Source organism: Pelophylax lessonae (assembly GCF_965119305.1).
Source record: "Pelophylax lessonae genome assembly, chromosome: 7".
NCBI classification, from domain to species: domain Eukaryota; kingdom Metazoa; phylum Chordata; class Amphibia; order Anura; family Ranidae; genus Pelophylax; species Pelophylax lessonae.
Genome location: NC_138774.1, coordinates 174940205 through 174967758, shown reverse-complemented (window position 1 = coordinate 174967758; position 27554 = coordinate 174940205). Strand labels below are relative to the sequence as shown.

The 27554-nt window shown below is 42.8% G+C and overlaps 2 protein-coding genes and 1 long non-coding RNA gene across 3 annotated transcripts in view; 1 reads left to right on the top strand and 2 right to left on the bottom strand.

Annotated features, from left to right (window-relative positions):
* The window catches only part of GARNL3 (GTPase activating Rap/RanGAP domain like 3), a 264692-nt gene extending 242044 nt beyond the window's left edge, over positions 1 to 22648 (top strand). Inside the window, exons 26-30 of the mRNA XM_082263321.1 lie at positions 205 to 323; positions 4574 to 4709; positions 6425 to 6640; positions 15506 to 15617; positions 21853 to 22648. Coding sequence (XP_082119447.1) covers positions 205 to 323; positions 4574 to 4709; positions 6425 to 6640; positions 15506 to 15617; positions 21853 to 22015 — 746 coding nt within the window. The 3' untranslated portion in view covers positions 22016 to 22648. The remainder of the gene's footprint in view (positions 1 to 204; positions 324 to 4573; positions 4710 to 6424; positions 6641 to 15505; positions 15618 to 21852) is intronic.
* Positions 1 to 27554, bottom strand: part of LOC309559886 (sulfotransferase 1C1-like) — a 231890-nt gene that overhangs the window by 14271 nt on the left and 190065 nt on the right. The gene's annotated exons all lie outside the window — the stretch shown is intronic.
* Positions 24027 to 24895, bottom strand: LOC309560085. Its single transcript, XR_014225491.1, has 3 exons — positions 24866 to 24895; positions 24323 to 24831; positions 24027 to 24287 (listed from the first exon to the last, which is right to left on the bottom strand). It is a non-coding gene; the product is annotated as an uncharacterized lncRNA (long non-coding RNA).

The following is a 27554-nucleotide window of genomic DNA, read 5'->3' as shown; positions in this document are numbered from 1 at the left end:
GGGGAAGGTTCAGGAGGAAACGGGTGGAGTAAGGAATAACGTCAGGAGAGAAAAGGTGGTGGAACAGGTTGGGGAGTACAAATAGTAGACAGAATAATATTTTATTTTTATGAATGTCTCGTTATTATCTCTGTGTTAACTGTGAAGATCTGAGTAACCTAGGCACCTTTAGACATAATCTGTTTTTTACTGTCTGTCCAATAGTATGCGCTTTCCCCTACATTCTGGCCTTCACTACTGACTCCATAGAGATCCGGCTCGTTGTGAATGGCAACTTGGTGCACACGGCCGTGGTTCCAGAGCTGCAGCTGGTGGCGTCCCGGGTGAGCTGCACTGGGGGAAATGGATGATGGTGGATGGGTGCGTTGTTACATTACAGACTACTGACAGATGGGTGCATGGGCAAAACAAGGACTGATGGTGGGTGTGTAAGTAAAATAGGAACCACTGGCGGGTGAATGCAAAGGTAAAATATAGTTCAGTGGCAAGTAGAGCATTTATAAAAACAAGGACTGATGTTTGGGGGATGCTTTGGTTAAATGGGGGCCAGAAGCTGGTGGGTGTGTGCATAACTGGTACTTCTAGAAGATAGATAAAAGGAATCCCTGTATGGGTAACACTGGTAACAGAAAAGTGTAGATGTTTTGCAGCAATTTATTTATTACATTAATAAACAATAATATTTATTAATGCATAAATAATATTTATTAATGCATAAATAATAAGATTAAAGAAGTAACTGAGGAAAGAAAATGTAATTGAAGCAAGCATCCCATGACTATGAGGTCACATAAAAAAACATGTGTTTCATGAAAAAGCCAATGGGGCCCTATGTTCAATATACTCCAGGGACACTTTCTGCAATGGGTTTTGTGAATCTAATGTTGGTTAGGGTCCACATTAGATTGCAAGGCTTTTCAGGGAAAAGATTATGCCCCATACACACGTGCAGACTTACCAAAACCATATAATATGAGGTCAAACCTAAACACTTTCAATTTGTATGCAATCCGGCAGGCCCTTGCACTACATAGAAAAGGTAAGTCTGCAGACAAAAGTCTGCAGATAATCTGCATGTGTGTACAGGGCATTAGTGTAAAAGTTGTCTGAAGAGTTCAGGAAGTCTTGGTTGATGCTTTACACAAGTAGAAAATGTGCTGCCTCTGAATGTTACTATTCATACCCCAATGTGAAAAAAAAACTGGCTTCTTTCCTCATTGCCTGCACTATTCAAATAAGTGAATCCACAGGTAATTCTGCTTTGCTTACTGTAGTGCTGATGAAAATCTGTACCAAGAAAAACAGGGAACTTTCCACTGTTAACTTTTTTTTTTTTAAATGCTAGTTGCCTGGCTATCATACTAAATAAAAGGCTTCTATACTTTTGAGTAGCTGAGCTATGACAAGTATAAAGAGAAGGATTTGGAAGTTGACTGATTGCAGAAAGTATTGAGAACAGAGACAGCTAGGCAGCTAGCATTATCAGAAGAAGAGCAGCAGCTGGCAGAAATGCATATTTGTCTTGTTTGAGAACTGTAATGAGAAGTACAGTGTTACTTGAACTGTATTATAGGATTTGCTTGTCTTCAGCTGAGAGAACCCGCAACAATTTAGGACTTTGCATGTTATGTAATTGGAATACAATTTCATAGCTATATTACTTGCATGTTATGTAATTGGAATACCATTTCATAGCTATATTACTTATCATTGTAAAATAACATATTGTACATGTTTTAGCACTTCACATTTTTGCTACTTAACCGCTTGCCGACTGCGCACAGTATATTTACTGCGGCAGTCGGCCCCGGCCAGGCAGAGTGACGTAGGTCTACGTCGCTCGCCTGTCACTCCTTCCAGAGCCAATAGCGGGCGGGCGCGCGCCCGCCGAGGCGCGCGCCCGCCTCGGCTCGTTCACGGAGGAGTGCGGGAGTGTGACTGGCGGACCCGATGTCCGCCGGTCACACTACGATCGCCGCTACAGCGGGAGAAAGACAGAGCGGCTTGTGTAAACAAGCCACCTGTCAGTTCTCCCTGTGTAAAAGTGAAGATCAAACAGTTCTACTATGTAGAACTGTTGATCTTTGTTTTTACACTAGTAGACCTGTCCCTACACAGTTAGAATCACGCCCCTAGGACACACTTAACCCCTCCCTGTCCAATACTGTTAACCCCTTCCCTGCCAGTGTCATTTTTGCAGTAACAGTGCATATATATAGCACTGATTACTGCAGTAATGTCACTGGTACCCCCAAAAGTGTCAAAAATGTCAGTCAAGGGTCCGATCTGTCCGCCGCAATGTCGCAGTACCGCAAAAAAAATCGCAGATCGCCGCCATTACTCGTTAAAAAAAAAAAACACCAAAAATGACAAAAATCTTTCCCTTTGTTAGTAAACGCGATAACTTTTGCGCAAACCAATCAAAATACGCTTTTTGGGATTTTTTTTACCAAACATAGGTAGCGTAAAACAAATTGGCCGAAAATTTTAAAAAATTTTGATTTTTACATTTTTTTTTGGGGGAATTTCATATAAAAAAAAGTGAAAAATATTGTTGTTTTTGCAAAAATTACGCTCTTTTTTTGTTTATAGCGCGTGATCAAAAAATCGCACAGGTGATCAAATACCACCAAAAGAAAGCTCTGTTTGTGGGAAAAAAAGGACGTGAAATTCGTTTAGGTACAGCGTCGCACGACTGTCCGTTAAAGTCACGCAGTAAAAAATCGCAAAATAACCCCTGGTCTTTTAGCAGGAAAATCCTCCGGTGGTAAAGTGGTTAAAAGATCATATTCTTCACTTCGTTTTTCAATTTTTTCCCAAAAAAACAAACAAAAAACTAGCTTTGAAAAAAAATTGGAAAAAACTTTTTTTCCCCAATTTTTCTATTTTATTTTCCTAGGCCTTCCCATGTCTAGTCTCCCCACTTTCCCGAAGTGAACTTGTACTCTAAAATCATGACATGTCATCACTCTGTAGACCAGCCTTTCTCAACCTTTTCAACACAGAGGAACCCTTGACATAAATTTCTGGTCTCGGGGAAGCCCTGCTAAAAATGAAAAATCTACAACTCATGACACCTTAGTGGGACAGTCAGTGTCAACATTGGGAAGAATTGCCCCCTTACAGATAGCTAAAAGGAACAATTGTGTCATTGGAAACTTATCTAATGCCCTGTACACACTATCAGATTATCTGAAGACTTTTGTCTGCAGACTTACCAAAACCATATAATATGAGGTCAAACCTAAACACTTTCAATTTGTATGCAATCCGGCAGGCCCTTGCACTACATAGAAAAGGTAAATCTGAAGACAAAAGTCTTCAGATAATCTGATAGTGTGTACGGGGCATAAGAGGCAGAAATTGCCCATTGCTCAAGGAACCCCTAGCAATCTCAGGAGGAACCATAGGGTTCCACACAACCATATAAACCAAATGGAAAATTAATAAAAAAGTAAATCAGGAAAATGAAAGTCCCAAGTGAATAATGTGATGAAATGAATCCAACATAGGAAAATGTGATCACAACACCGATAAAGATTTGTAGATTGCGCTCACCAGATATATAGGACCCAGATACCATATAGCACATGGGTCATAAAAGCTTGTTGGAATGTTTGATTGATGTCCCAGCTGGATAAACCGACCTCAATCTTTATCGGTGTTGGGATTTGCTGCACATTGTGATCACATTTTCCTATGTTGGATTCATTTCATCACATTATTCACTTGGGACTTTCATTTTCCTGATGGACTTCTTTTATTAATTTTCCATTTAGTTTATATGATTGGACATTTTACTCATCTATATGTGTTATTTATTTTATCACATTCATTGATACTAGCGCTGCACATTTCTCTGCTTTTTACGTTTTTGGTCACTTTTTTTTGTCTAGTGATTGGTGCTAGCAGCTTTTTCATCATTATTGGTTAGCGCAGTAATCTTTGTCTTTTGTTTCCACACAACCCTGGTTGAGAAACCCTGCTGTAGACCATGGAGGGCAGTAACTTGTAGCAACTAAGCCCTCTTCATTGTTTTATTTGTTTGCTATAGTTCTCAGCATATCACAGCATTATTGTATTAAGGAATCCTAGTGTCCCTCTACCAAATGTTTTCTTTAAGCCCCGTACACACGTACCGATGGTCGGCTTACAAATGTTCCTCTTTTCTCCCCGGGATGTCGGTGTCTGCTGAAAAGTGCAAAGACAGCACAAGGACAGCACAAGAATTTTGTCCGCCGACTGCAGAAGTGATGTCATGTAATGGTTAACTTTCCCTGTGTTTTCTATTTTCTGAGCATGCCCAGTCTTGCAAATCTGCGGTCTGTCGGCCGAATTGTGTACTGACAGGCGAACAATCGTCCGTTCTGGTGTCGGCATACAAATATTTTCATGTTTGCACGAAAGACTTTTGTCCGCGGATTGTGCGCAGACATCTGTCGGAGGCACCATACTAACACGCGTACAATCGGCAGATCCTTCGTCCACCGACGTTTGTATGCCGACGATCGGTACGTGTGTACGGGCCTTTAGAATCAGAAGTAACAGTTATGTCTGTGTCTTTTCTCTCCAGTCTGATATCTATTTTAAGGCCTCAGCAGCGGCGAGCACCTCATCAAATAGCAGCTCAAAGGACACAAGTTCGCACAGCTCGCCACAGACCCCGACCGGCTACGAACTGCCAGTTTTCCCTTCTTTACCTGCAGAAGGTAAACAATTGTATTCCTACACTATTTATATGTCAAGAACACAAAGATTTTTAGTTACCTTACCATCACATTTTGCATCTGCCCCAGAAAAAATAGAATTTTGAGCAAAAATAACTGCCCTCCTTTAACATGGATGATACAACTCATGTTAACACCTCTCAACCCAGAACCTTAGCACTTCTGAAAAATGCATCCTGGATGCAGTACTTCTTGTATGTCTGTGTTTGCTATGTACATGGATATTGCCCTATAATGCTCACCATGACATCTTGTTAACCGATTTTTTTTAACTGTGACTACATAATCCTTTATGCAATGAATGTTCTTTAAACCCTTTAAAAAAAAAACTATCCAAAAGTGAAAAAAGGGCTTTCCTGTACAATTGTTTATGTTGGAGTACAGTACAGGACACAGGCCTGTAGTCATAGGCCATGGTTTTATACATGCAGGCTACCTTCAAGGGACTGGACACTGGCAAAGTTTGCTAGAGCAGCCACTGCTGGGGGAGCTGATCATGGAAGATTTTTTTTTTTTTTATCTCAATGCCCGATATCTTCCATGTATGCTCTGCCACAGGTGTCTGCATCGTGGTAGCCTCTGTAATTGTAGAACTGTATCCATTGTTGTGACTTGCACTATGTTGGCTTTACTCTACACCAGCCTTTATCTGCATTTTTAATGATTTTGTTAATAAAATTTATACCTGAGACTTTTATATACTTCTCCTGTTTGGTTATTTATACCCTATTATAATGTGTTAGTATACTATAGGCCTTTAAAGTCCCACTAGGGGGTTGTACCTTCTTTTTCTAATAACCTGAAGGTAGCCTGCATATAACCCATGGTCTTTGACTATAGTCCATTGTCCTGTATTGTACAATTAAGATTATATATTTTATTATCTACAGTCTGGGTAGCAATTACCATTAAGAGAAGACTCGATTAACGATCAGATGTTACTTATCGGCCTCCAGTCACAAAAAATATTCCCTGCTTATGTCAGTAAATGTCACAGGTCAGCGGAGGGGTCCATAAGAATTAAAATCCTGTCTGCTCTCATTTGAAGAAATTGCTTTTTTCTGCACTGCAGACCATCAGGGTCATCATAAACATCATCCACATTATTAAAAAAAAAAATCACCCCATGGCCACCCAATGTATATTCATGATACAGTTTAGTGACACTGATAAAAAGATTAGTTTATGCACAGGAATTGTTTTGTTTTTGAGTCCTCTGCTCTCTATACAACAATAGCCTTTTGTAATATTTCCCATTTATTAGTACAAATCTGTCCAGTATCTAGACAATTTCTTCCAATTTAAAAGTGGGTACTATATATACACAACAGAAGTGTATAGTTTGGGGGTTCTGATCTGCACACTCCACATCTTTGCTGTGTCTGGGATATTTTGAAAATTCTATGTCCAGACAAGGAAATGAGGACAGATGTTGCTAAGATATTAATTTATAATAATAAAATAACCAATCACTGGTTTATTTATTTGGGAATATAGAGAAGGTAGTGTGAGCATAAACTCACTCTGCTAAGCTTCTCCCCTTGCTGTTGCCTGCCAGGGGACTGTTGACATGAATGGTGGAACAGGTAGAGTAGCACGAGTAGGAAATCAAAGAGACAACCTGAAGTGCAGATATATGCATAGAACGCATTTCACCATCACATGACGAGAGTAGTAAATATTGCCCTTTGTTTCAGGGGACATCCAGTACAGAAACATCTACAAGATCCCACTCAGTAATTTAGTCGGAAGAAGCATTGAGCGACCTTTGAAGTCCCCAATGGCATTGGTCCATAAGGTCATCACGACTCCAACGTCTAGTGGTATCGCTTGCATACCTGTCACCCACTCCTTGTCACTGTCCCGCATGGAGATAAAGGAGATTGCGTGCCGGACAAGGAAGGAATTACTGGGTAATCTATAAAATACACTTTTAGCTCTTTTATTTCAATAAAATTGTTTCCAAAATGTTTTGGAAAATTCTGTACAGACTCCACAGCAGATGAACTTGAAGGATTTCAATCAGTATAAACATGCAATTTGATTTTTCAGATTATAAATGCCAATAAAATACAGTGATGATCTAATCAACTATCACTGACCCGTGACTTGTTTGGCCAGGTATTTTTTCTAGGAAATGAGAAAAATGCAATAATCATTCCTCAGTCTTTCTCCATAGCTTCTGCAACAGACATCACTGCCTTCCAATGTTGTAGAGGAGCTGGCCATATCTGGTTGATTATCTCACCACTATTCTTGTCCTTTCCCTTATAAACCTGAATGGTGTCAGGGGGACTCCTTATTAATAAAGTTGACTTCCAGATTCAGATAAGCCCCTCTCCCATAGACCCCTTGTCCTCATCAACATGAGTTGGCAAGGTACCCCTCCCTTTCCATGTTGAGGTCATGTGGCCTGGTAATGTTCAGGAGGCATAGAAGGCACATACTTACCCCCCCCCCCCCCACCCTCCTTTTCCCTTTCCTGGCCGGTCAGGCTGCATGCTCGGATTAATTGTGTGGATATGGATTTTCTGGGAGATTTCACAAATTTATTTATTTTTTTTCGCAATAGGTACCCCCTTAAAATCCATACTTGACCTAAAAAGGGTCTTGTGGTCATTTTTGGTGTGGCTTTGTGCAAATTTTCTTTATTTTTTGTTTCATTCTTGCTGTAGGACGTGCTGCGGCAAAAGTAACATTTACAAAGGAAAGAAATGATATACAAAAATATCAACCACCTCAATTTATAACAAGTTTATACAGGAAGTTTTCACTTGTAAGGACTTAGAGCAGCACAAACAATATTTCCCAGCATAATTAACATAAAAAAAAAAAAAAATTACACAGTTTAATAATTTGTGTTAAAAATAAATGATTAATTTGCACAATATTTGCAAATATATGTGGAAGCTGCACTGAATCCTCAAGGCCCCTTTGTAAAGTACATTCCTAACTTTAATATTTCAGAGTCTCCAAACTGGAGCATAAATAGCAGTTGATTAATAAATGCCTGGAAGCAGCTCAATACTCATTATCCTGTTCCCTCTCAGTCTTTAGACAAATGACGGTTGGATGGAACATTCACCTTTCCGGGTGGACGTCCTATGACGTCCTCTCGGAAGGTGCCACGGGCCGAGCTGTGGTGCAATCTGACCAATCAGTGTACCCGCTGCTGCTGATACCATGTGTTTGCTGTGACTGATCACATGGTTCAACAAGGTCAATCACAGGCCATCTGTACCACGTGATTATCTGTGGCTAATCACAGCTAACCACAACAGTAAACACTGAATGAATCAATTTCATTCAGTAAAAATGGTTGCTTATAACAGTAAAATTCACTGGTATAAGAAATCCTAATGTGCAAAAAAAAAAAAGAATCTTGATCACTTCTCCAGAGTAGTACAATGTTACTAAAGTAATACTTTATTGCTCTAGCCACAGTGTGTTAAAAACAAAATCATAAAAAAAAAAAAAAAAAAAAACAAAACGTAATTTAACAAAATAAATAAAAATGAAAATGATGTACTTTTACATTTCTTCATTTTCCAAAAAATTGTGCCAAAATATTACGTCAAAACTCGCCATGCCTCTTACTTTTTTTCAACAAAGAAATGTAGCAGAATAAGTTTGGCCTAAATTTATGAAAAAAGGTTTTTATTTGTTTATTAATTTTTTATAACAGAAACAAAGAAAAAAAAATGGATTTTTGTAAGAACTTACCATGAAATCCTTTTCTCTGAAGTTCATCGACAGACGCAGCTCCTTATCTTCATGACACATAGGGTTATGCTCCTCCTTCTAGGAATAGGCACTAGGCAGGAAAAAAACATAACCACGCCTATGAGGGCTGTCCCTGCAGGCATAACCCCTCAGACTCTGCTATCATCAAACAGTTTAGTTGCAAGCAGTGTTTAGAAGACAAAAAACCCCATACCTCAGAAGTAGTGGGGCGGGGGCTGCCTCTGTCGATGAACTTCAGAGAAACGGATATTACGGTAAGTTCTTATACAAATCCAGTTTTCTCTATTATTCATCGACAGACGCAGCTCCTTATGACTCATAGGAATGTCCCAAAGCAGTATAATCATAAGAGGTTGGGAAACAACGCAGAAACAAACTGTAAGTCCCCAATGGCTAAACTTAGCCAACCAGGAAACATGGAGCTCAACCAGGAACAACTGGAGCTCACCCGGAAAAAATTGAACCCTGTAGAAATGCCAACATATCTACCTTGTAGAATTTTGTGAACGTATGCACAGATGACCAAGTTGCCACCTTGCAAACTTGTAGCACCGACACCTAATGGCGAAAAGCCCAAGAGGCACTCGGCGCTCTCGTAGAATGAGCCTTCACTGGGAAAGGAGGAACCTGACACCTCAGTGAATAGGCCTGTACCACTGTCTGCCTGATCCATCTGGAAATGGTTGCAGCAGATTCAGCCAATCCCTTTACAAGGTCCATTAGTAAGGACAAAAAGAGTGTCTGATTTGCTATAGGACTCAGTGGTCTCTAAATAAACCCTGATCGCCCAAACCACATCCAAAGAATACAAGGCATACTTCTTAGGATGCTGAGGTTTAGGGTAAAGTGAAGGCAACACAATGTCTTCATTCAGATGAAAATCAGAAACCACCTTAGGAAGGAACAACTGATTAGGTCGAAGTACCACCTTATCCCTGTGTACCACCAGATATGGTGAGCGGCAAGGCAATGCCTCCAATTCAGATACCCTGCCGGCAGAAGTGATTGCCACCAAGAAGGCAACCTTCTGAGACAAAAAAAAGGAGAGAAATCTCCCAATTTTTTTTAAAAGGAGGCTTTTTGAAGAACAGATAACACCAGATTTAGATCCCACGTACGTAATGGGGATCGTCTCGGAGGAGCCATATGGCGCACTCCCTGGATAAAAGTCTGGGTTAGGATATGCGTGGCTAACGGGTGTTGAAAATATATAGCCAAAGCCAAAACTTGGCCTTTGTTAGTACCCAAAGCCAACCGCTGTTCAACCCCTTTCTGCAAAAAGGCCAAAACCCTAGCGATCGAAAACAAGTGAGGGTGTACCTTCAGCGATTCACACCATAAAATGCACGATTTGCACGTACGATGGTAGATTTTCCTGGAAGTTGACTTCCTAGCCTTCAAGAGTGTAGGAATCACAGAGTCAGAAAGACCCCTATCTCTCAACATCTGACTTTTAACAGCCATGCATTAAAGCCAGCGACTCTAAAGCAGGATGGAAGATCGGACTTTAAGACAGCAGATTTTCCCTGAGAGGAAGTTTCCAAGGGGCATCAGCAACCAGCCTTATTAGGTCTGCTTACCAAGACCGGCGAGGCAAGTCTGGAGCCACCAGAATGTTTTCCCCCTCTATCCTGCACAGAAGCCTCGGCAGGAGTTTCAATGGGGGAAATGCATAAATCAGCCGATACCGACCCCAAGGAGCCACCAGTGCGTCTTTGACGTTGGCCAGAGGATCTCGAGACCTGGCTACGAATCTCCCTTCTTGTTGAGGCAAATAGATCGACCTCAGGAGTCCCCCACCGAACACACATGAGGTGGAACACCTCCGGGTGTAGGGACCACTCCCCTTGATCCAACACTTGACGACTCTGGTAATCCGCCTGCCAGTTTTCCACACCTGGAATGTGTACAGCAGAGGGCTGGAACAAAGCTTTCCGCCCAGGCCAGAATCTCGACCACCTCCTTGGCTGCCAAGACACTCTTGGTGCCCCCCTAGTGATTGATGTAAGCCACAGGCGTGGCGTTGTCTGATTGAATCCGAACCGGACAGCCTTGCAGACGAGTCTTCCAATGACTCAGACAAAGCTTTATCGCTCTGAGCTCCAAAACATTTATCAGAAGTTTTGACTCTTCCATAGTCCAGGTACCCTGGGCACAGAGCTTCCCCAGCACCCCGCCCCAGCCCGACAGGCTGGCGTCTGTGGTTACCACCGCCCAAAACCACAGAAGGAAGGACTTGCCAAGGCACAGTGCTGGAGAGTGAATCCACCACAACAGAGCAGATTTTGTTGTGGCTCAACCGAATCAAAGAATCCAAGGACTTTGGATCCTTGTTCCATTTTACAAGAATCTCCCCTTACAAATACCATCAGACCCAAGGCTCGAATGCAAACTCGTAGAGAGGACAGATTGTTGTCCAACATCAACTGAATCACCCCCTGTAACTTTTGCAGCTTGTCCGGGGGAAGAAAAACCCTCGCCAAGGCTGAATCCAGAGTCAAGCCCAGATAATCCAGTCTCGGAACAGGAGATCATCCAGGTACCCCAGTACCGCAATCCCCCGCTGGCGCAGCAGTGCTAATACTGGTGCTAGTACCTTAGTAAACACTCTAGGAGTGGAGGCGAGACCAAAGGGTAACGCCACAAATTGATAATGCTCTTCTGCTACCGCAAAGCGAAGAAACCGCTGGTGTCCAGCGTAGATATGCGTCCTTGATATCTATGGAGGCTAAGAAATCTCCCTGATGCAGAGACGCTACTACCGTGCGGATAGACTCCAACCGAAACCTCTGTACCCACACAAAGTGGTTCAGGGCCTTGAGATCAAAGATGGGACACACCTTGCCTTCTTTTCTGGGCACGGTGAATAGGTTTGAATAAATCCCCTGAAAACGTTCCTGAGCGGGAACCAGCCCAATCACTCCTTGCGACAGCAAGTCGTGTACCGCCCCTTGCAAGTCCCTTAACTGGACTGGGGATAATTGAAGATTGGATGGGAAGAACCTGTCCGACAGACGAGACCGGAATTCGATTTTGTATCCTAATTGGAGCAGTTTGTGAACCCATTTGTCCTGAATCAAGGAGATCCAGGGTTCCTGAAAGAATCAAAAACTTTCCCCCCACCCCAGACTCCGTTGAGGGCGCCCCTTCATGCAGCCGAGGACTTGTCTGCAGGTCCAGATTGGCTGGACTTAGATTTTCCCTACCATGGCTTCTTGGAACCCCCAGAACACCTAAACGGTTTACCTTTTCCTGGCGACCCAGAGGCACGAAAAAGAAGTTTGTGAGCAGTATAAGAAGGCCCCTGCCTAGTATGTGGTGCCTTGCCCTTAGAGGATTGGGGCAGATTAGTGCTCTTACCTCCCGTGATACCATTGATCAACTCATCCAGGGAGGATCCAAACAGCCTCTCCCCTGTTAAAGGAAGATCAGTCACAGCCTTCTTAGAAACCTGGTCAGCCGACCAGCATTTTAGCCATACCATGCGCCTAATAGCAATCCCCACTGCTGACAGCCTGGCCACCAACAAAGCTGAGTCCAGGGATGTATCACACATGATACATGATTCCAAGGTACTTTTCAGTAACTTCACCCATTTAGTAGCAGTTTGCGCTACTAAAACATTCACAAAAGGTAGCCGTTAACATGTGACCTAACACATGTAAATGGGGGGGGGGGGGGGGGGACAAGGATTCCACTCGTCTATCCACAGGATCCAGAAAGGTTGGATACTCTTACCAGAGTCGCTTTATTCAACCTGGTCACCGGAGAATCCATTTTAGGTGGTACAGTCCACCTATTGGACACCGCCTCCGCAAAATGATGACTGGGTGCAAAACGCTTAGGCACCACTAACTTGTGCTTAATGCATTGCGATTGTTCATCCACAATAGTATGAAACAATTCTGGACAAGCGAATACCTTGCCCGATTTGCGGGAGCCAAAAGACACATGTGTATCTGATGCTGTAGGTTCATCAGCCAAGGGTTTCCCGCACAGAAACTATCAGGGCTTCCACCAATGCGCGTTCCCGTGCGGCGGCGGATGAGGACAGGTCCTCTTCACTGTCAGAATGTGAAGACACCGACCCCTCAAGGTAGTCTGCGTCTGTGGCGACCATGTCTGTCTCAGAATCTGAAAGCCCTGCCGATGGAGGTATAACTTGCTAGGGGTAGGGGAATGCCAAGGGGTACACCAGATTAGTCCTCCAGGGTACCAGGGAACCGAGGGAGCCCCCAAGGTCTGACCATTACAGGGAGGGGGCCACGCCCGCTCCATGACCGCCAAGGGTGTTTGTGGGGACAATTTTACTCACCATACCACGGAACCAGGTGGGCGCCACTCTGAAACAGATCACCTCCCACCCGGGATGGGGGTGCTGTCAGCCAAGGGGAAGCTGCGACTCAGGGTGTTCCAGGTCGATGCGTCTCAGCGAGACTGTCCACTCGCAGGCTCGTCCCCATCCATCGGGGCACTGTCGTGGTGAAGCCTAGTTGTGGACTATAACCTGCTCACGCTCGCTGGCCAGGCTGGGAGACCTTAAGGATCTAGATTATCCATTGCGAAAGTACAGCCAACTGTTGCTTGTAGTTCCTATGGATCTTGGTCCTCAGGAACTAACTAGTTAAAAAAATCACAAACCTTCCCTGTTACAGCGAAGACCGAAGTCCCAGCAGGGAGCTAGGTCCTATTCCTAACACTAGGCAGAACAAACTGTTTGATGATAGAGTCTGAGGGGTTATGCCTGCAGGGGCAGCCTGCATAGGCGTGATTACGTTTTTTTCCTGCCTAGTGCCTATTCCTAGGAGGAGGAGCATAACCCTATGAGTCATGAAGATAAGGAGCTGCGTCTGTTGATGAACGATAGAGAAATTATTTTTTTTTTTTTTAAATGTTGGTCTTTTTTTTTTATTTAGGAAAAAATAAAAAACCCAGTGGTGATTAACCACTTAAGCCCCGGAAGATTTTACCCCCTCCCTGACCAGGGCCTATTTTGCGATTCGGCACTGCGTGATTTTAACGGACAATTGTGCGGTCGTGCGACGCTGTACCCAAATGAAATTGATGTCCTTTTTTTCCCACAAACAGAGCTTTCTTTTGGTGGTATTTGATCACCTGTGCGATTTTTTGATCATGTGCTATAAACAAAAAAAGAGCAACAATTTTGCAAAAATAATATTTTCACATTTTTTTATATGAAATTCCCCCCCAAAAAAATGTAAAAATCTAAATTTTTTAACATTTTAGGCCAATTTGTTTTCTGCTACATATGTTTGGTAAAAAAAAAAAAAAAAAAAAAAAAAAAAAATCGCAAAAAGCGTATTTTGATTGGTTTGCGCAAAAGTTATTGCGTTTACTAACTAAGGGAAAGATTTTTGTCATTTTTATTGTTTTTTTTTTTTTTAACGAGTAATGGCAGCGATCTGCGATTTTTTTTTTTTTTTTTTTTTTGCGGGACTGCGACATTGCGGCGGACAGATCGGACCCCGGACTGACATTTTTGACACTTTTGGGGGTACCTGTGACATTACTACAGTAATCAGTGCTATACATATGCACTGTTACTGTAAAAATGACACTGGCAGGGAAGGGGTTAACTTTATTGGAGAGGGAGGGGTTAAGTGTGTCCCTAGGGGCGTGCTTCTAACTGATTGGATGTGGCTGTGTGTGTAACAGCAGAGATCAACGGTCCTACATAGCAGGACCATATGATCTGTGCTGTTACACAGGGAAGAATGACAGGCGGCTTTGTTTACATTAGCCACCTGCCTTTCTCCCGCTGTATCCGACGATCGCGAGTGACCAGCAGACATCGGGTCCGCCGGTCACACGCGCAGGCTGCGTAGGGAACGAACGGGGGTGGGAGCGCGCCTCCGGCGGCGTGCGCTCGCCCCCTATTGGCTCACAGGCTAGTGATGTACCGGTACGTCACTTTGCCTGTGAGGGGCTGACCGCCGCCGTATATAGTCGGCAGGTGGTTAAATACCTCCAAAAGATAGCTCTATTTGTGTGAAAAAATGATAAAAATGTAATAAGGGTACAGTGTTGCATGAACACGCAATTGTCACTGAAAGTGGGACAGCGCTGAAAACTGATATTGAAGTGGTTAAAGCTGAAGAGACTAGAAGTACAGCAAACCACAGTGGCAGCTGAAGGCATTCAATGTGTCCCCAGAACAATTGCAGCAAGCAAGCTACACAAAAATAGCAATCATCCTAATTTATACCTAGCTTTTTCAACTAAGGGCCTGTTATGTATTTTGGGGGACCTTTGGGCTCTGTTGGAAATGTCATCTGCTGGCAATTAAAAACTTTTATCCTTTGTAAATGTCAGTGCTTTAAAAATAAATCACTTCTCCCAGCCAAATGGATTTTTTTTTTACATTTTTTTTTGTGCAATTGTTCATGTTCTCCAGGAAAGTGCCCACCAAAAATGCTATATTATTGGCAATGCTTGCCTACTAGCCTAGAAAATGGGCTTTTTTTTTAATTTGACAGATTCTGCTCTCCCTCCTCCTAATTATAATTTGGGTTCGGCATTCAACATTCTTTGAAGTTCACTGAACCCTGCTCAAACCAAACCCATGGCAATTCAGCTCATCCCGACTCCTTAGGGCTTTTTCACACTGATCGTTTTTGCAGCGATTTTACCACGTTTGCGGTTTGGTTTTTAAAGGACATGTGACTCAAAAACGAAACTAAAAACCCATCACATTTTTTGCTGTGGTTTTGCCACATTTTCTATTGCTTTCAATTTGAAGGTGTGTTTTTGGTGCAGTTTTTTTAAATGCTGCAAGCAGGATTTGTTTTTGCCACAACGGAAGTGCACCGCCCCAGTGTGAACACATTCATTGATTTTTCTTGAGCTTTTCAGGTGCTTTTTTTTTTTTAACTCAATAGCTTGAAAAACTCCTCAGTGTAAATGGGCCCTTATACATCAGCAGGGTGGAATGCCCATAACCCAGACCTCATGTGGCATGGTGCGAGTAGAGCTTATGTGTGCTTTTTTCTGTTTCTGGTCTTTCCCATATTCAGGTCTTACTGGCGACACAAGGTCTGAAGGGTCGCAGCGGCAGAAGAAATTTGCAAGAAAAGCAGTGGAAGAGGAGACTAAAGAAGAAGCTGTTCGATCAACCAGCACTGAAAGGTAATAACAGCCTGATACTATGCAATTCTGCAAAGTCATCCCTCCCTGCTGGTGGAGAGGGATTTTCTAGCTGCGGCAGTTTCTGGCGCAGACTGCTGTTCCAGATGTTTGAGATGGGTAGACTGCCTGTCAACTCCACAGCAAAAATTCACTGACATAATGTTCAGTGTGAGGTCCTCAAAGAAGACATGATGGTATCAGTTGGGGCCAAAAAAAAAAATAGTTGACAGATACTTACAAAAATGTTCTTTTCCTGTTGCCTTCCTTTGTCAGCGCAAATGAGTTTAGCTCTGCTTCGTAGACTTTTTGGACAGACCAATTGTGTTATAAAAAACCTTTGAGGATGTAGAGAGGGAAAGGACCCTCCCTGGAAGGTTGCAAAAGAAGGGCTCACTGGGATATTAGTGCAAAAACATAATCTTTATTAATGAAAAAATGGTGCAGTACAATGGACAAATACATAGGTATACACGTTAATGTGGGTAAAAACTACCTAGTTACAAAAATTTAACCCAGGTAGTGAGGAGCCGACCCCTGGGGTCAGTGTGGGTTGTGCACTGAATGTGAATGCACAAACCAGGCCTAGCACTGGGGCAACTACTGGGGTTCTGTCTCACAGAGCTTGATGGAGAGAAAGTGATATGTGAATGAGATCACTTGGGTCACGATATGTCAACCCTGTGTGTTGGTATGTCTTCTGGTCTGAAATGAATAGAAATATGTGTAGGACGAGTCTGTGTGACTCTCAGTCTAAATACTCAGACAGAGGACATGACCAGCTCTAAGTGTGTGAGGACTAGCAATGTCTGGGTGATGTTAAATATGCTGAATGCAGCGAGAATTGCTCAAAGTATTGTCATAATAACACATATATGCATACAGTATAAGGGGTGGCCACCCGACAAGAAAATAGCAGCTGGTACCCTGTAGTGGTTCAAAAGTCAATCATCACTTCAGTGATGTAAAGAAGACAGTCCCGCAATGTTAGGCGGTGGTTTAAGGTACCATGTAGAAAATATGGGGCACAGTGATAGTGCCACTGAAAATCCACAGTGTGTGGGGGATGAAGAGACGTGGAGGGGATTCCAGGGGGCAACACACGGAGGGAGCAGACCGGTCAGGTGCCTGGAGAGATAGTTCCTCACCATACAGGGATCCAGGGTGCGCCTGTCCTACTTAGCGAGATTAGTACTGATCAGGATCCTAACCCACCTGGTCAGAGGCAAAAGGCTACCTGGCGGTGAACCATCCGGGGAAAGGGAGGAAATCCTGGGTGAGTCCAGCAAAGGGTATGGCACATGGGATCGTACCGCTAGCCTTACCTCTCTGACTGTCCCGGTGTGGGAAGGTGAAGTCCCGTACCTTTGATGCAGTAATACTCACGGTAGGCGGTCTGTACCTTCTCTTCCCAGGGGGTGAAGTCCGCTTCTTTGGCCGGTGCTCAAAACCTCTCGATGTCCAGGCTGTGTATTCTCTTCGGCGGCGCGCTGTCTCTGAGTGCGTGGAGCCGCAGCTTCCGCGGCGCCACTTGCTCTGGCGCCCCACGTGACTGTGCCGTGCTAGTCCTCTGGGAGGCAGATTAGCTTCCAGTAGTGCCCGTCAGGTGCTGGCGTCGACCGTTGACGCGTTTCGCATGCCCGCGCACGCTTCTTCAGAACATAGTGGCGTAGTCTCGTGGTCCAGTATATATAGCAGTTCATTTAGTTTAATGATAATTAATTCCAGCTGTTCCATTGATTGGACTAACGCCATCTTGTGGTCAACTAAGGGTATCACATTTGTTATTTGCTCAATGGCAAAGGAAGGATTTAAAAAAATATGTTAAAAACATATACACATCTCTCTGTGCAAAAATCCTGACATTGTAGCTTGTCAAATTTAAAAGGTACAAGAATAGCTATGTAGATGCTAGATATAATGTTATCAGTATACAGATGATGAGCAGGGCCCCAAGGGGGAAAGGACGCTAGGAGTTATTGCGGAGGATCTGTGGATGGAGGAAGTATTCTTGGGTAGAGAAATTTCCGGTGCTACCCCTGGAGAGCGTTCATAGAGCAGAGGAAACAACCAGGAGACGTATTACCACTTAAGGTGCTGTATATGGAGAGATAGGAGGTTTTCTTATATGTGTTTGGTATATTTAGGATGGTCAGGTGTAGCCTGTCGCTGGCGTTATTTTGATATATTATATTGGTCTAATTCAGAAATCCTCCTTCTAGTGGTGAATAGGGGGAGGCGGTATCAAGGAAATAGAGGGGGACAGATAGGCCCTGTTGTGAAAAGAGAAATAGGTGCGCGAACCTTTATTGAGAAAAAGGAGTGAAAAAAAACAGCACTGAAAAATTATAAATATGTGAGGGGTTGTAACAAATGAAAAACATCAATTACAGAGTGCGCTAAAAAATTATGGAACACAAATATTCACAAAAATGGTGATTGCTGATGTCCAGCTAAACACAAAGTCTATATTCTAAATGATGAGACTGTGCAAAAGTCTTGAAAATCCAAAGAATATAGTGAGGTTGGGGAGTGATGAAGGATAAGGGTAACCTCTTCCCAAACGGTGATCCAGACAGTGCTCAAATGTACACGTGATGCACCCAGTGTTAAGAAGGGACTCTTACCAGATGATGGAGAGATGCAAACATATAGTGTATAACCCTGGAGTCCGTTAGGTCAGCTTGTAGGAGAGAATTCACAATAGGAATAAAAGCGACCATCTGCTTCCAAAGTGTAGGGATCTAGAGGCTTCCACTCAAGGGGATATCGCCACCAAGAACATGCCCAAGGAAGAGAAGGGGACTATAGTGCATTACCTCACTTTATTGAACCAATAAGAAAGAGTAACACTTACATTGTCAGGAGAAAAAACAGCATATGTAAATTTTGGATCGAGGACCTCTGCAGTAGTCCGGGATCATAGGCAACACGGCTAGCTCCCCCCTACGCGTTTCCACTAACAAGTCGGCTTCTGGGACTGGAGCTATGATAGCTGATCATAGCTCCAGTCCCAGAAGCCGACTTGTTAGTGGAAACGCGTAGGGGGGAGCTAGCCGTGTTGCCTATGATCCCGGACTACTGCAGAGGTCCTCGATCCAAAATTTACATATGCTGTTTTTTCTCCTGACAATGTAAGTGTTACTCTTTCTTATTGGTTCAATAAAGTGAGGTAATGCACTATAGTCCCCTTCTCTTCCTTGGGCATGTTCTTGGTGGCGATATCCCCTTGAGTGGAAGCCTCTAGATCCCTACACTTTGGAAGCAGATGGTCGCTTTTATTCCTATTGTGAATTCTCTCCTACAAGCTGACCTAACGGACTCCAGGGTTATACACTATATGTTTGCATCTCTCCATCATCTGGTAAGAGTCCCTTCTTAACACTGGGTGCATCACGTGTACATTTGAGCACTGTCTGGATCACCGTTTGGGAAGAGGTTACCCTTATCCTTCATCACTCCCCAACCTCACTATATTCTTTGGATTTTCAAGACTTTTGCACAGTCTCATCATTTAGAATATAGACTTTGTGTTTAGCTGGACATCAGCAATCACCATTTTTGTGAATATTTGTGTTCCATAATTTTTTAGCGCACTCTGTAATTGATGTTTTTCATTTGTTACAACCCCTCACAGATAGGCCCTATTAATCAGGCCGTCTGTATATTCAAAGTGGCTTGGGGGGTAAGATGAAGAATGGATAGTCAAGAGAGGGGGCTATTTAGATAGATGTATATTCAGGGATCTAGGAATACCTTAAGACTGAGTTCGTTATTGAGTCCTAGCGGTGCTAGGGTACCTAGCCTAAATATCCAGGCTTTTTCTTCGCGTAGGAGTATCCTATCAAAGTCGCCCCTACGTGCTGAGATATTTAGAGTCCAGAACCCTTTTACCCTGAGCCCTCTTGGGTCACCTCCATGTTCCTCAAGGAAATGCTGGGCAATGGGGGTTTCCTCTTTAAGCCTCTTTAAGCCTAATGCACTTAAGATGTTCACCTATTCGTATCCGGAGGATTCTTTTAGTCTTCCCTACATATATTTTTTTTTTTCATTAATAAAGACTATGTTTTTGCACTAATATCCCAGTGAGCCCTTCTTTTGCAACCTTCCAGGGAGGGTCCTTTCCCTCTCTACATCCTCAAAGGTTTTTGATCATGTGCCCGGTTGCGTAGGGTTCCCGGCCAAATTGTCCGTCTGGGCATGCTTTATATGGGTCAGCACTGACCTACCCTGGTGTTCTGGATCCCACCTCCAGCACAGATTTTTATCTTTATGTTCAATTGTGTTATAAAACCCCAGTTTTTTTTGTTTTTGTTTCAGTATGTTATTGGGTAGAAAATATGTCATCACATTCAGATACCGTATATGCATATTAGCACAGAAAACCAAAAATTGCCACACAGGTAAAGTCTCAGGAGAGTATATAATGTACAATGCGTAACATCATAAAAATCCCCCTGTAAAAATTGTAGGCAGATTACGGTCGATAAGAATCAGCAAGTTGATGGCATCAACAACATTTTAAAATGTGGTGAAAAAGAAAGAAGAAAAGAGATGCCAACTCTTGTTTGGTCCACCTCAGCCATAGCTTGAGGAACCAAACAGTGCTGGGTGAGTATGCACTATAGGTCAGAAAATAGAAAGGGAGAGGAAGGCAAAAAAAGGGTGGGGGGGGGGTTAAAAAGGAGAAAGGGGGGTTACAGTGATGGCAGACCAGTAGTGACAAACTTGTGGGAAAGATGCAAAATGACTTAGGGCTCCTAGAGGGAGGGGGTCAAAATCAGGAGGCAAGAATTTGTCAATATAGGGCTGCCACATTTTAGTGTACTGCCTCACCTTGTCCTGGATTTTTGCCTCAACATGTCTTTTTAACAATTTTAGCAGCCAGTTTAGGCCACTTTCACACTTGTGCGACTTGTCCTGCGATTTGGGGCTGCAAAGTCGCATGATAAGTCGTACTCCATGATTTCCAATGAGTACCGAACATATCTGTGCGACTTCAAGATGCAACGACTTTAAAGTAGTCCCTACACTACTTTGGTCCAACTTTGATGCATTTTGAAGTCCATAGACATAGGCATTGCTTCAAGTCAAGTCAAATTTGCAGTAAAATTGCGGCAAAATCACGCAAGTGTGAAAGGGGTCTTATTCACTTACTATATGCAGCTGCTTTATTTTTTTTCCCTTGCTTATGTTCTATTTTAAGCTGGTGAAATCACCGCTGACACAGGTTACCGGTTTCAGGGTGGTTAAAAAACTCTGAGGGTGTAATCTTACTTTAAGGGCCAATTTATACCTATGCATTTTACATGCACCTTTTGTTTGGTGCATTAGGCAGCTCACTCAAATGAATAGGTTACCTTAATGCAATGTGCTCTGATGTACAGCAAGGACTGGAATCCAGTCTTTATGATCAACTGCATAATCAAGTTGTAGTTGTGAATGGTATACCATTTACTCCATGACTGCCATGACAGTGTCCCTCAGTAAGCTTATAATAAAAAATGCAGAAAAAAGAATGATGGGATTTTGCATGAGTTTGTATGGACCATCAACCTCAGACTGTTTAAATGTAAAAAATGATCAAGTTTAGCTAAGTGCTGAATGCAAAGTGTCAGACTTTACCTGCAGAGCACCCCGATTTCTGCAGTATCGGGAGAGTAGATACGTCCCATGTCTGTCCCTTGCACAATGTGTGAGCATCTTTTTTAGGCCAGAGGGTGGTGGCACTTTTAGGAACTTTTGCAGAATCCAGTGGTGGTGGCAGCTATTACAAAAAAAGACAGGTACAGCCTGGCATAATATGGCACCTGCAGCATTTTGCATGACTAGAAATGTTTTACAATACAGGTGCACTTTAATGCACCCATCCCCAACCTTTTTGGTACCAGGGACCTGTTTTGTGGTAGACAATTTTTCCAAAAGTTTGTACAAAATGAAAAAAAAAAAAAAAAAAAAAAAAAAAGGAAGCCATGTGAATCGCGCTTCATGCTGCCCATACCGCTGCTGGGAACAGACCACTGCCGGAGTGTTAAGTGCTCCAGCAGCTCTGCGTTCTCCATTCCCATGTGAATGTGTGCGGTCTGGTTCCTAACAGGAACGGTACCAGTCTGCAGCCCAGGGGTTGGGGATCTCTGTTTTAATGCACTGGTGTGAACATTTTGCATGCCACGTGGAAAAAGCCACGTATCAAAAAGTTGGTTGATCTGAAATCATAAGGAATCTCTTTTCTTACCAGGATTAATTCGGGCTCATTTGAAAGTAACTCGGAAAGTCAGCGTCATTGTTCTACTAGTTCTGACCCAGAATCCAACATCAGTGTGGAGGAGAGCCCCCCGTTTAGCAGTAGTCCTTTCCAAATGGCAGAGTCCTTTGATGAAGACATTGTCGACCTGAAGTGACGACAATCTTTGTTACCCTGCACCTTATCCACCCTCTTCCCTTACACGTCACTGGAATGTCACAACACAGCTGTGTGTGATGGGGTGCCTGAGGCAAGGAGATGACAGTCTGTGCAAGAGAACTACCGAACAATGCGGCCATAAACACCATCACATCATTTTCTGCTATCCTTTGCTGCAGAATACAAAGTCTGTTAACTGAGGTTTATGAACTACCATTGCTGACAGACAAACAGATGGAATCTTCTGATCTATAACCATCCCTCATTTACAATACGGCGTGCTATAGCCTCTCTCCCTGTAGCGACTATTGTGCAGGGTGGCAGGTCACTAAGTGAAATGGTCAGTTCAGCACCTAAAGTCATGGAAAATCAGTTGGTTATTAAGGGATGTGGGAGATGTCTAGATGGCTGTTTCCTGTTATTTACACTCTAATGAGAAATTTTACCTCAGTACACTGAACACTGGAAATCAATCTGAACCTGACTCCATCATCTGTCTATGAACCCTAGCACCGTAACCACAAGAGCCATATATGAAGATGTCACTCGTACAGCGTCCTGGCTATTCTGCCAATTTCACAGCTGTCACCTCTATTCCCTGTGTGGTGATGAGCTACGACACTGCATACAAATAAGGTCCACAAACCATTAAAACTGAACTCCAGAAAAATGTCTGTCCATCCATCCCTAAGATTTACACATGCCTGCCACAAAGAACATCCAGTTAGAAGACACCACTTTCTTTGTAACAGTTATAAACTGTAGAAGAAATGCAATGCTATCTTCTCTGCACCTTATACTGCTGACTGGATACTGTGGGAGAAGCAGCAGACTACTGGAGTCAACTTTCTTCCCAGTCTGCTCTCTTCTCCTATCTACATCTTTGTAGTCAGCACAGTTGTATGCTAAATACCTCACTGGCTACCAGTGCTACCTGCTCCCAGTCTAGGGGCCGCTATACATGGAGATTGCAGGAGGTTGATATGAAAGAAAATTTGGGTATGTACACTAGCTGTGCTTGGGAAAAAATTATCAGTGAATAAAGAGCTGCAATCATTTGTGCTTTTATATCTTCCTAGAGTTCAACTTTAAAATAGGCATATTTATCCCCATGCAGGGCATTCTGATCACTTCAAGGAAGTTTCTATGGAGATATTTAGATAATCTGTCTGATCACGAGTCTCCAATATAGTTCTATGAAAGTTTGCTGGACAGAAAGAACAGAGGGAAGACCTGTACTTTCACACAGTTAAAATGGGCTTAAAGTGGTTGTAACCCTTACAATATACCCAAATAAGGAACTATCCTCAGGTGATACGCCGAGATTAAACAAACCCTCCTACATAATAAGTTGTATCTGTTTATCTACAGTTTTCTCTTCTTAGCATCTGTTCAAAATACAGAATTTCTAAGCTTGTCTGAGAGTTAAAAAAAAAAAAGGGGGTCGGAGAGCTGAAGTTACACTCTGCAGAGCTCAGTTAGGAGAGCTGATTGGAGGGAAGGGAAACTCCCCCCTTCACACAGCACACAGGAACAGAGCTGGGGCTGTTAATGTGATGGAGATTCCTCCCCTGTCACCATTTTTATCTTGGTGTCAGGAAAACTTGTCGGAAGGGATTCATGCTGATATAAGAACCACGCAGGAGACAGAAAGGACACTTAGTGCTTTTCTGTTTCAATAGTTTTTTTTATAGAAAGTGTTTTACAAAGGTAAAGAGGTAGACCGAAACATATAAAAAAATAAGGCCTACAGTCGGCCTCGCTTGAATCTTTTAAGAGTGAACAGAGTGCAAAACCGCAAGGCAGGCAGCATACAGCATCAACTTGAATAGGACTACAATCGTAAGCATAAAAATACATATTAGCCATCGTAAGATCACCAGTAGGAATTTGCATTAACGTTACAGACTTTAAAAGAACCCTTAATGCAAATGACAATATAGGCTTTACAGCACTTAATGAGATATATAGAGAGAGAGATGAGTATAGAATGTAGAGAGATAATGCTTTGTTCATATTTCACGTCTGAGGTTTGCAACCACTTTATACAAAGATGGTTAGACAAAACAGGCAGATGGAACAGGTGAATAGTATGCACGTACACGCAGAAAGCCAGATAAAACAATGAGATGACCTGTGCTTACAGAGAAATGGAACAAACAGATGATCTGTGCTTACAGAGAGATGAAACCTGCAGATGACCTGCACTTACAGACAAATGGAACAAGCAGATGACCTGCGCTTACAGAGAGATGAAACATGCAGATGACCTGCACTTACAGACAGACAAAACAAGCAGATTGACCTGTGCTTACAGACACATGGAACAATCAGATGACCTGTGTTTACAGAGAGATGAAACAAGCAGATGACCTGTGCTTACAGACAAATGGAACAATCAGATGACCTGTGCTTACAGACAAATGGAACAATCAGATGACCTGTGCTTACAGACAAATGGAACAATCAGATGACCTGTGCTTACAGACAAATGGAACAATCAGATGACCTGTGTTTACAGAGAGATGAAACAAGCAGATGACCTGTGCTTACAGAGAGATAAAACAAGCAGGTGACCTGCGCTTACAGACAGACGGAACAAATAGATGACCTGTGCTTACAGAGAGATAAAACAAGCAGATGACATGTGCTTACAAGAAAACAGGCAGATGATCAATGTTTATGCACACAGTGGAGGTAGCCTATGGTTAGGGACAGTTGGAACCAGCAGATGACCTGCGCTTCCCCGCACACGGACAGACAGAGCAGGGAGATTAACTATACTTGTCCACAGATACAAAAAAGGCAGATATCCTACCCTAATGGACAGACAGAGCAGGAAAATGACTGGCGCTTATGCACATATGGAACAGGGAGATGACTGGAGATAGACTGCACTTATACACACACGTACAGCTAGATCAAGGAAATATCCAGTGCTTACATACAGAAGGTCAGAAGAAGATGACCTTCATGAACATGTGGACAGGGGAAGAGAGAGGAAACGTGCTTACACACACACACACACACACACACACACACACAACCAAAACAGGGTGATGACAAGCACTCACATACAGGTGGACAAGAAGAACAGGGAGATTACCTGCCCATGCATACAGAGGGAAGAGAGGTGACAGTATTTGTTTTTTGCTAAACAGGGGTGATCTTCTAAGGGCTGCACCACTCTGCTGATGTAGAAATGGTAGACCAAGAAATAATAGACCGCATTTAAAAGAGACAAGATACCACATGGGACTAAACTCCCATGATGGGGAGTTCTGAAGTTTGCAAGTAATCACTAAGCTCTCCTTCCACTGGTCAGTCATGAGTGCGATTCTCCATAAACTCTGCCCTGTGTGGTCAAATTTAGTTACGGTTTTAAAAAGAACGCACAGAGCAACAAATCTGTGCACCTCAATTCTCCTTACCGTGGACTCCCTTGCAGGCCACTTTCTCAGGATTTCCTTAGTCACATCCAGCTGTGCTTTTACTTTGTAAAACTGGCATAAGGTCAACTCAGCATCTGGTTTTTGAAATTCTGCACCCCCTGCAGGCTGGGGGTGGTAGTACAATACCCACTGGAGGCCTCCTGGGCTGCCAAATTCTGTTGCCAAATGACCCAGAGCAAGTGGCCAGATGGCTATCAGCGCTGCAGCCAGTGTTGTGACACTTTCTGGATAAAAGCCAGTGACGTCTGTTCTGTGGCCTACCTTGTGAACTGCATGTCCCCCCCCCCCCTCCCCACCTGTTACCTGTCACCTGTCTCAATGTGAACTCCCAACACTATGACGAGCCTTGAAGAGAACATTTGAAAAAGAAAAAAAAATTATTTTTTTGCAGATTTACTTATTTATTATTAAATGTTTAACTTGGTGAATGGAAACATGTTACATTGGCAAGGTTTGTACAGTTTTTTTTGTTTATTTTTGTTACCTTTCCCCCCTGTCGGGTCAGCTTTTATTTGTTTTCTTACACTCCCAGAACTTTTTGCAGTGGTTTTGTATCTGATTCTGTACTGTTAGACTGTTGCTGAACTTCTGTGATACAAAAAAAAAAAAACAAAAAGATTACCACCAAGTGTCTTAAACTATATTGTACTTCATTGTTTTTAAGCCAAGTGATAATGTAAATGTTTTGGTGTTTCAGACGTGGCCTGTATAGATACCGAATTATTGATAAATAACAATTATTACCACAATATTTTAAAGTGCTGTGGGGTCACTGCTGTGGAGGTGGATATTTTGTTCGGATATATAATAAATATTTATGAAATTTGGTCTCAGGATTTATTGCACTTTATCAGTTAATAAAATGATGGAGTAGAATTCGGAGTGTTATTGTGTGACCGTAAAATGTTTTTTATTTCCTTCATTCCCTAAGTACATTCACACCTCCACGTCATGTTTTCAAACGTTGTTTTTGGAGCAGAATTGCACGTTTTTGCAGCTTTTGTTAGGCATTTTTCAACTAAAAGATGTGGAGTGCTGCTGAGAAAGGAACAGAGAACTTATGTTTAAGCAGAAAACTCGAAAAACGCTTGAAAAAAATGCAACAGAACGCTTAGATGTTAACAGGGGCCACTGAAAAAAGGTTTTTGTTTTTTAAAGAGGTTGTAAACCCTCCAAACACACTTCAGCACATTGCAATCCTCGTTATTAAAGATATTCATTGCTGCCTTTAAAAGTTTATCGCCTTGAAATCTGCTCCCTAATGCTTGATTACGTCACCGGCGCATGCGCTTTCCGTCCTGCGAGTCACGGCACGCTGTTAATGGGGAGACAGCACACAGAGCGTGCCGTGATTGCAGGACGGAAAGCGCATGCGCCGGTGTACAAAAGTTCTGCTGTCTTCGGCACAGCGTCGAAGACTCGCGAGACTGGGCATTCATGCAGAGCTTCCTGGTTTTCCCCTTGTCACACGGGGAGTAAACCAGGGCTTCATAGAGACTCCTATAGCGGTGTTCTGTCAGCCGCAATCATCTGCAGCTTATAGCCTCAAATTACATCGTCAAAACAAGAGGTATAACACAGCGGAGCTTGGTTGCCATAGTGATGTCGGGTTGAGAAAGAGGCTTGGATAATGCACTGTCACACATGCCCGAGATTTAAGCAGGGGAAACAATGGAGGGCGGAAATGACATCCGAAGCTAAAAACAGAGAACAGTACTGAAGATGGCGCAGCCTAATCCCGGAAGAAACATTCTTTACATTCTTTAAAAAATAGTAAGTAAGAAGCAATTGTGCATACATTATACTGTACATTGGTTGTAAATGCATTTTCATATCACAGTAGATGAAAATCGCAAAAAGGAAGACAGAGTTTACTTCCTCTTTAAGCGTTTTTGAGCTTCGAGCTACAAAATGCTCAAGTGTAAATGGGGCCTTACAGCATCCCACTACAATCATCACCACAATCTTGGCTTTTTTTTTTTCCATAAATGTTTTATTGAAAATACAAAATCGCAGTTTACAGAGAAAGAAAAGTTAGTTCAATTGGACTTTCTTTTGATGTAATCAAAAATGTAACAAACAAAG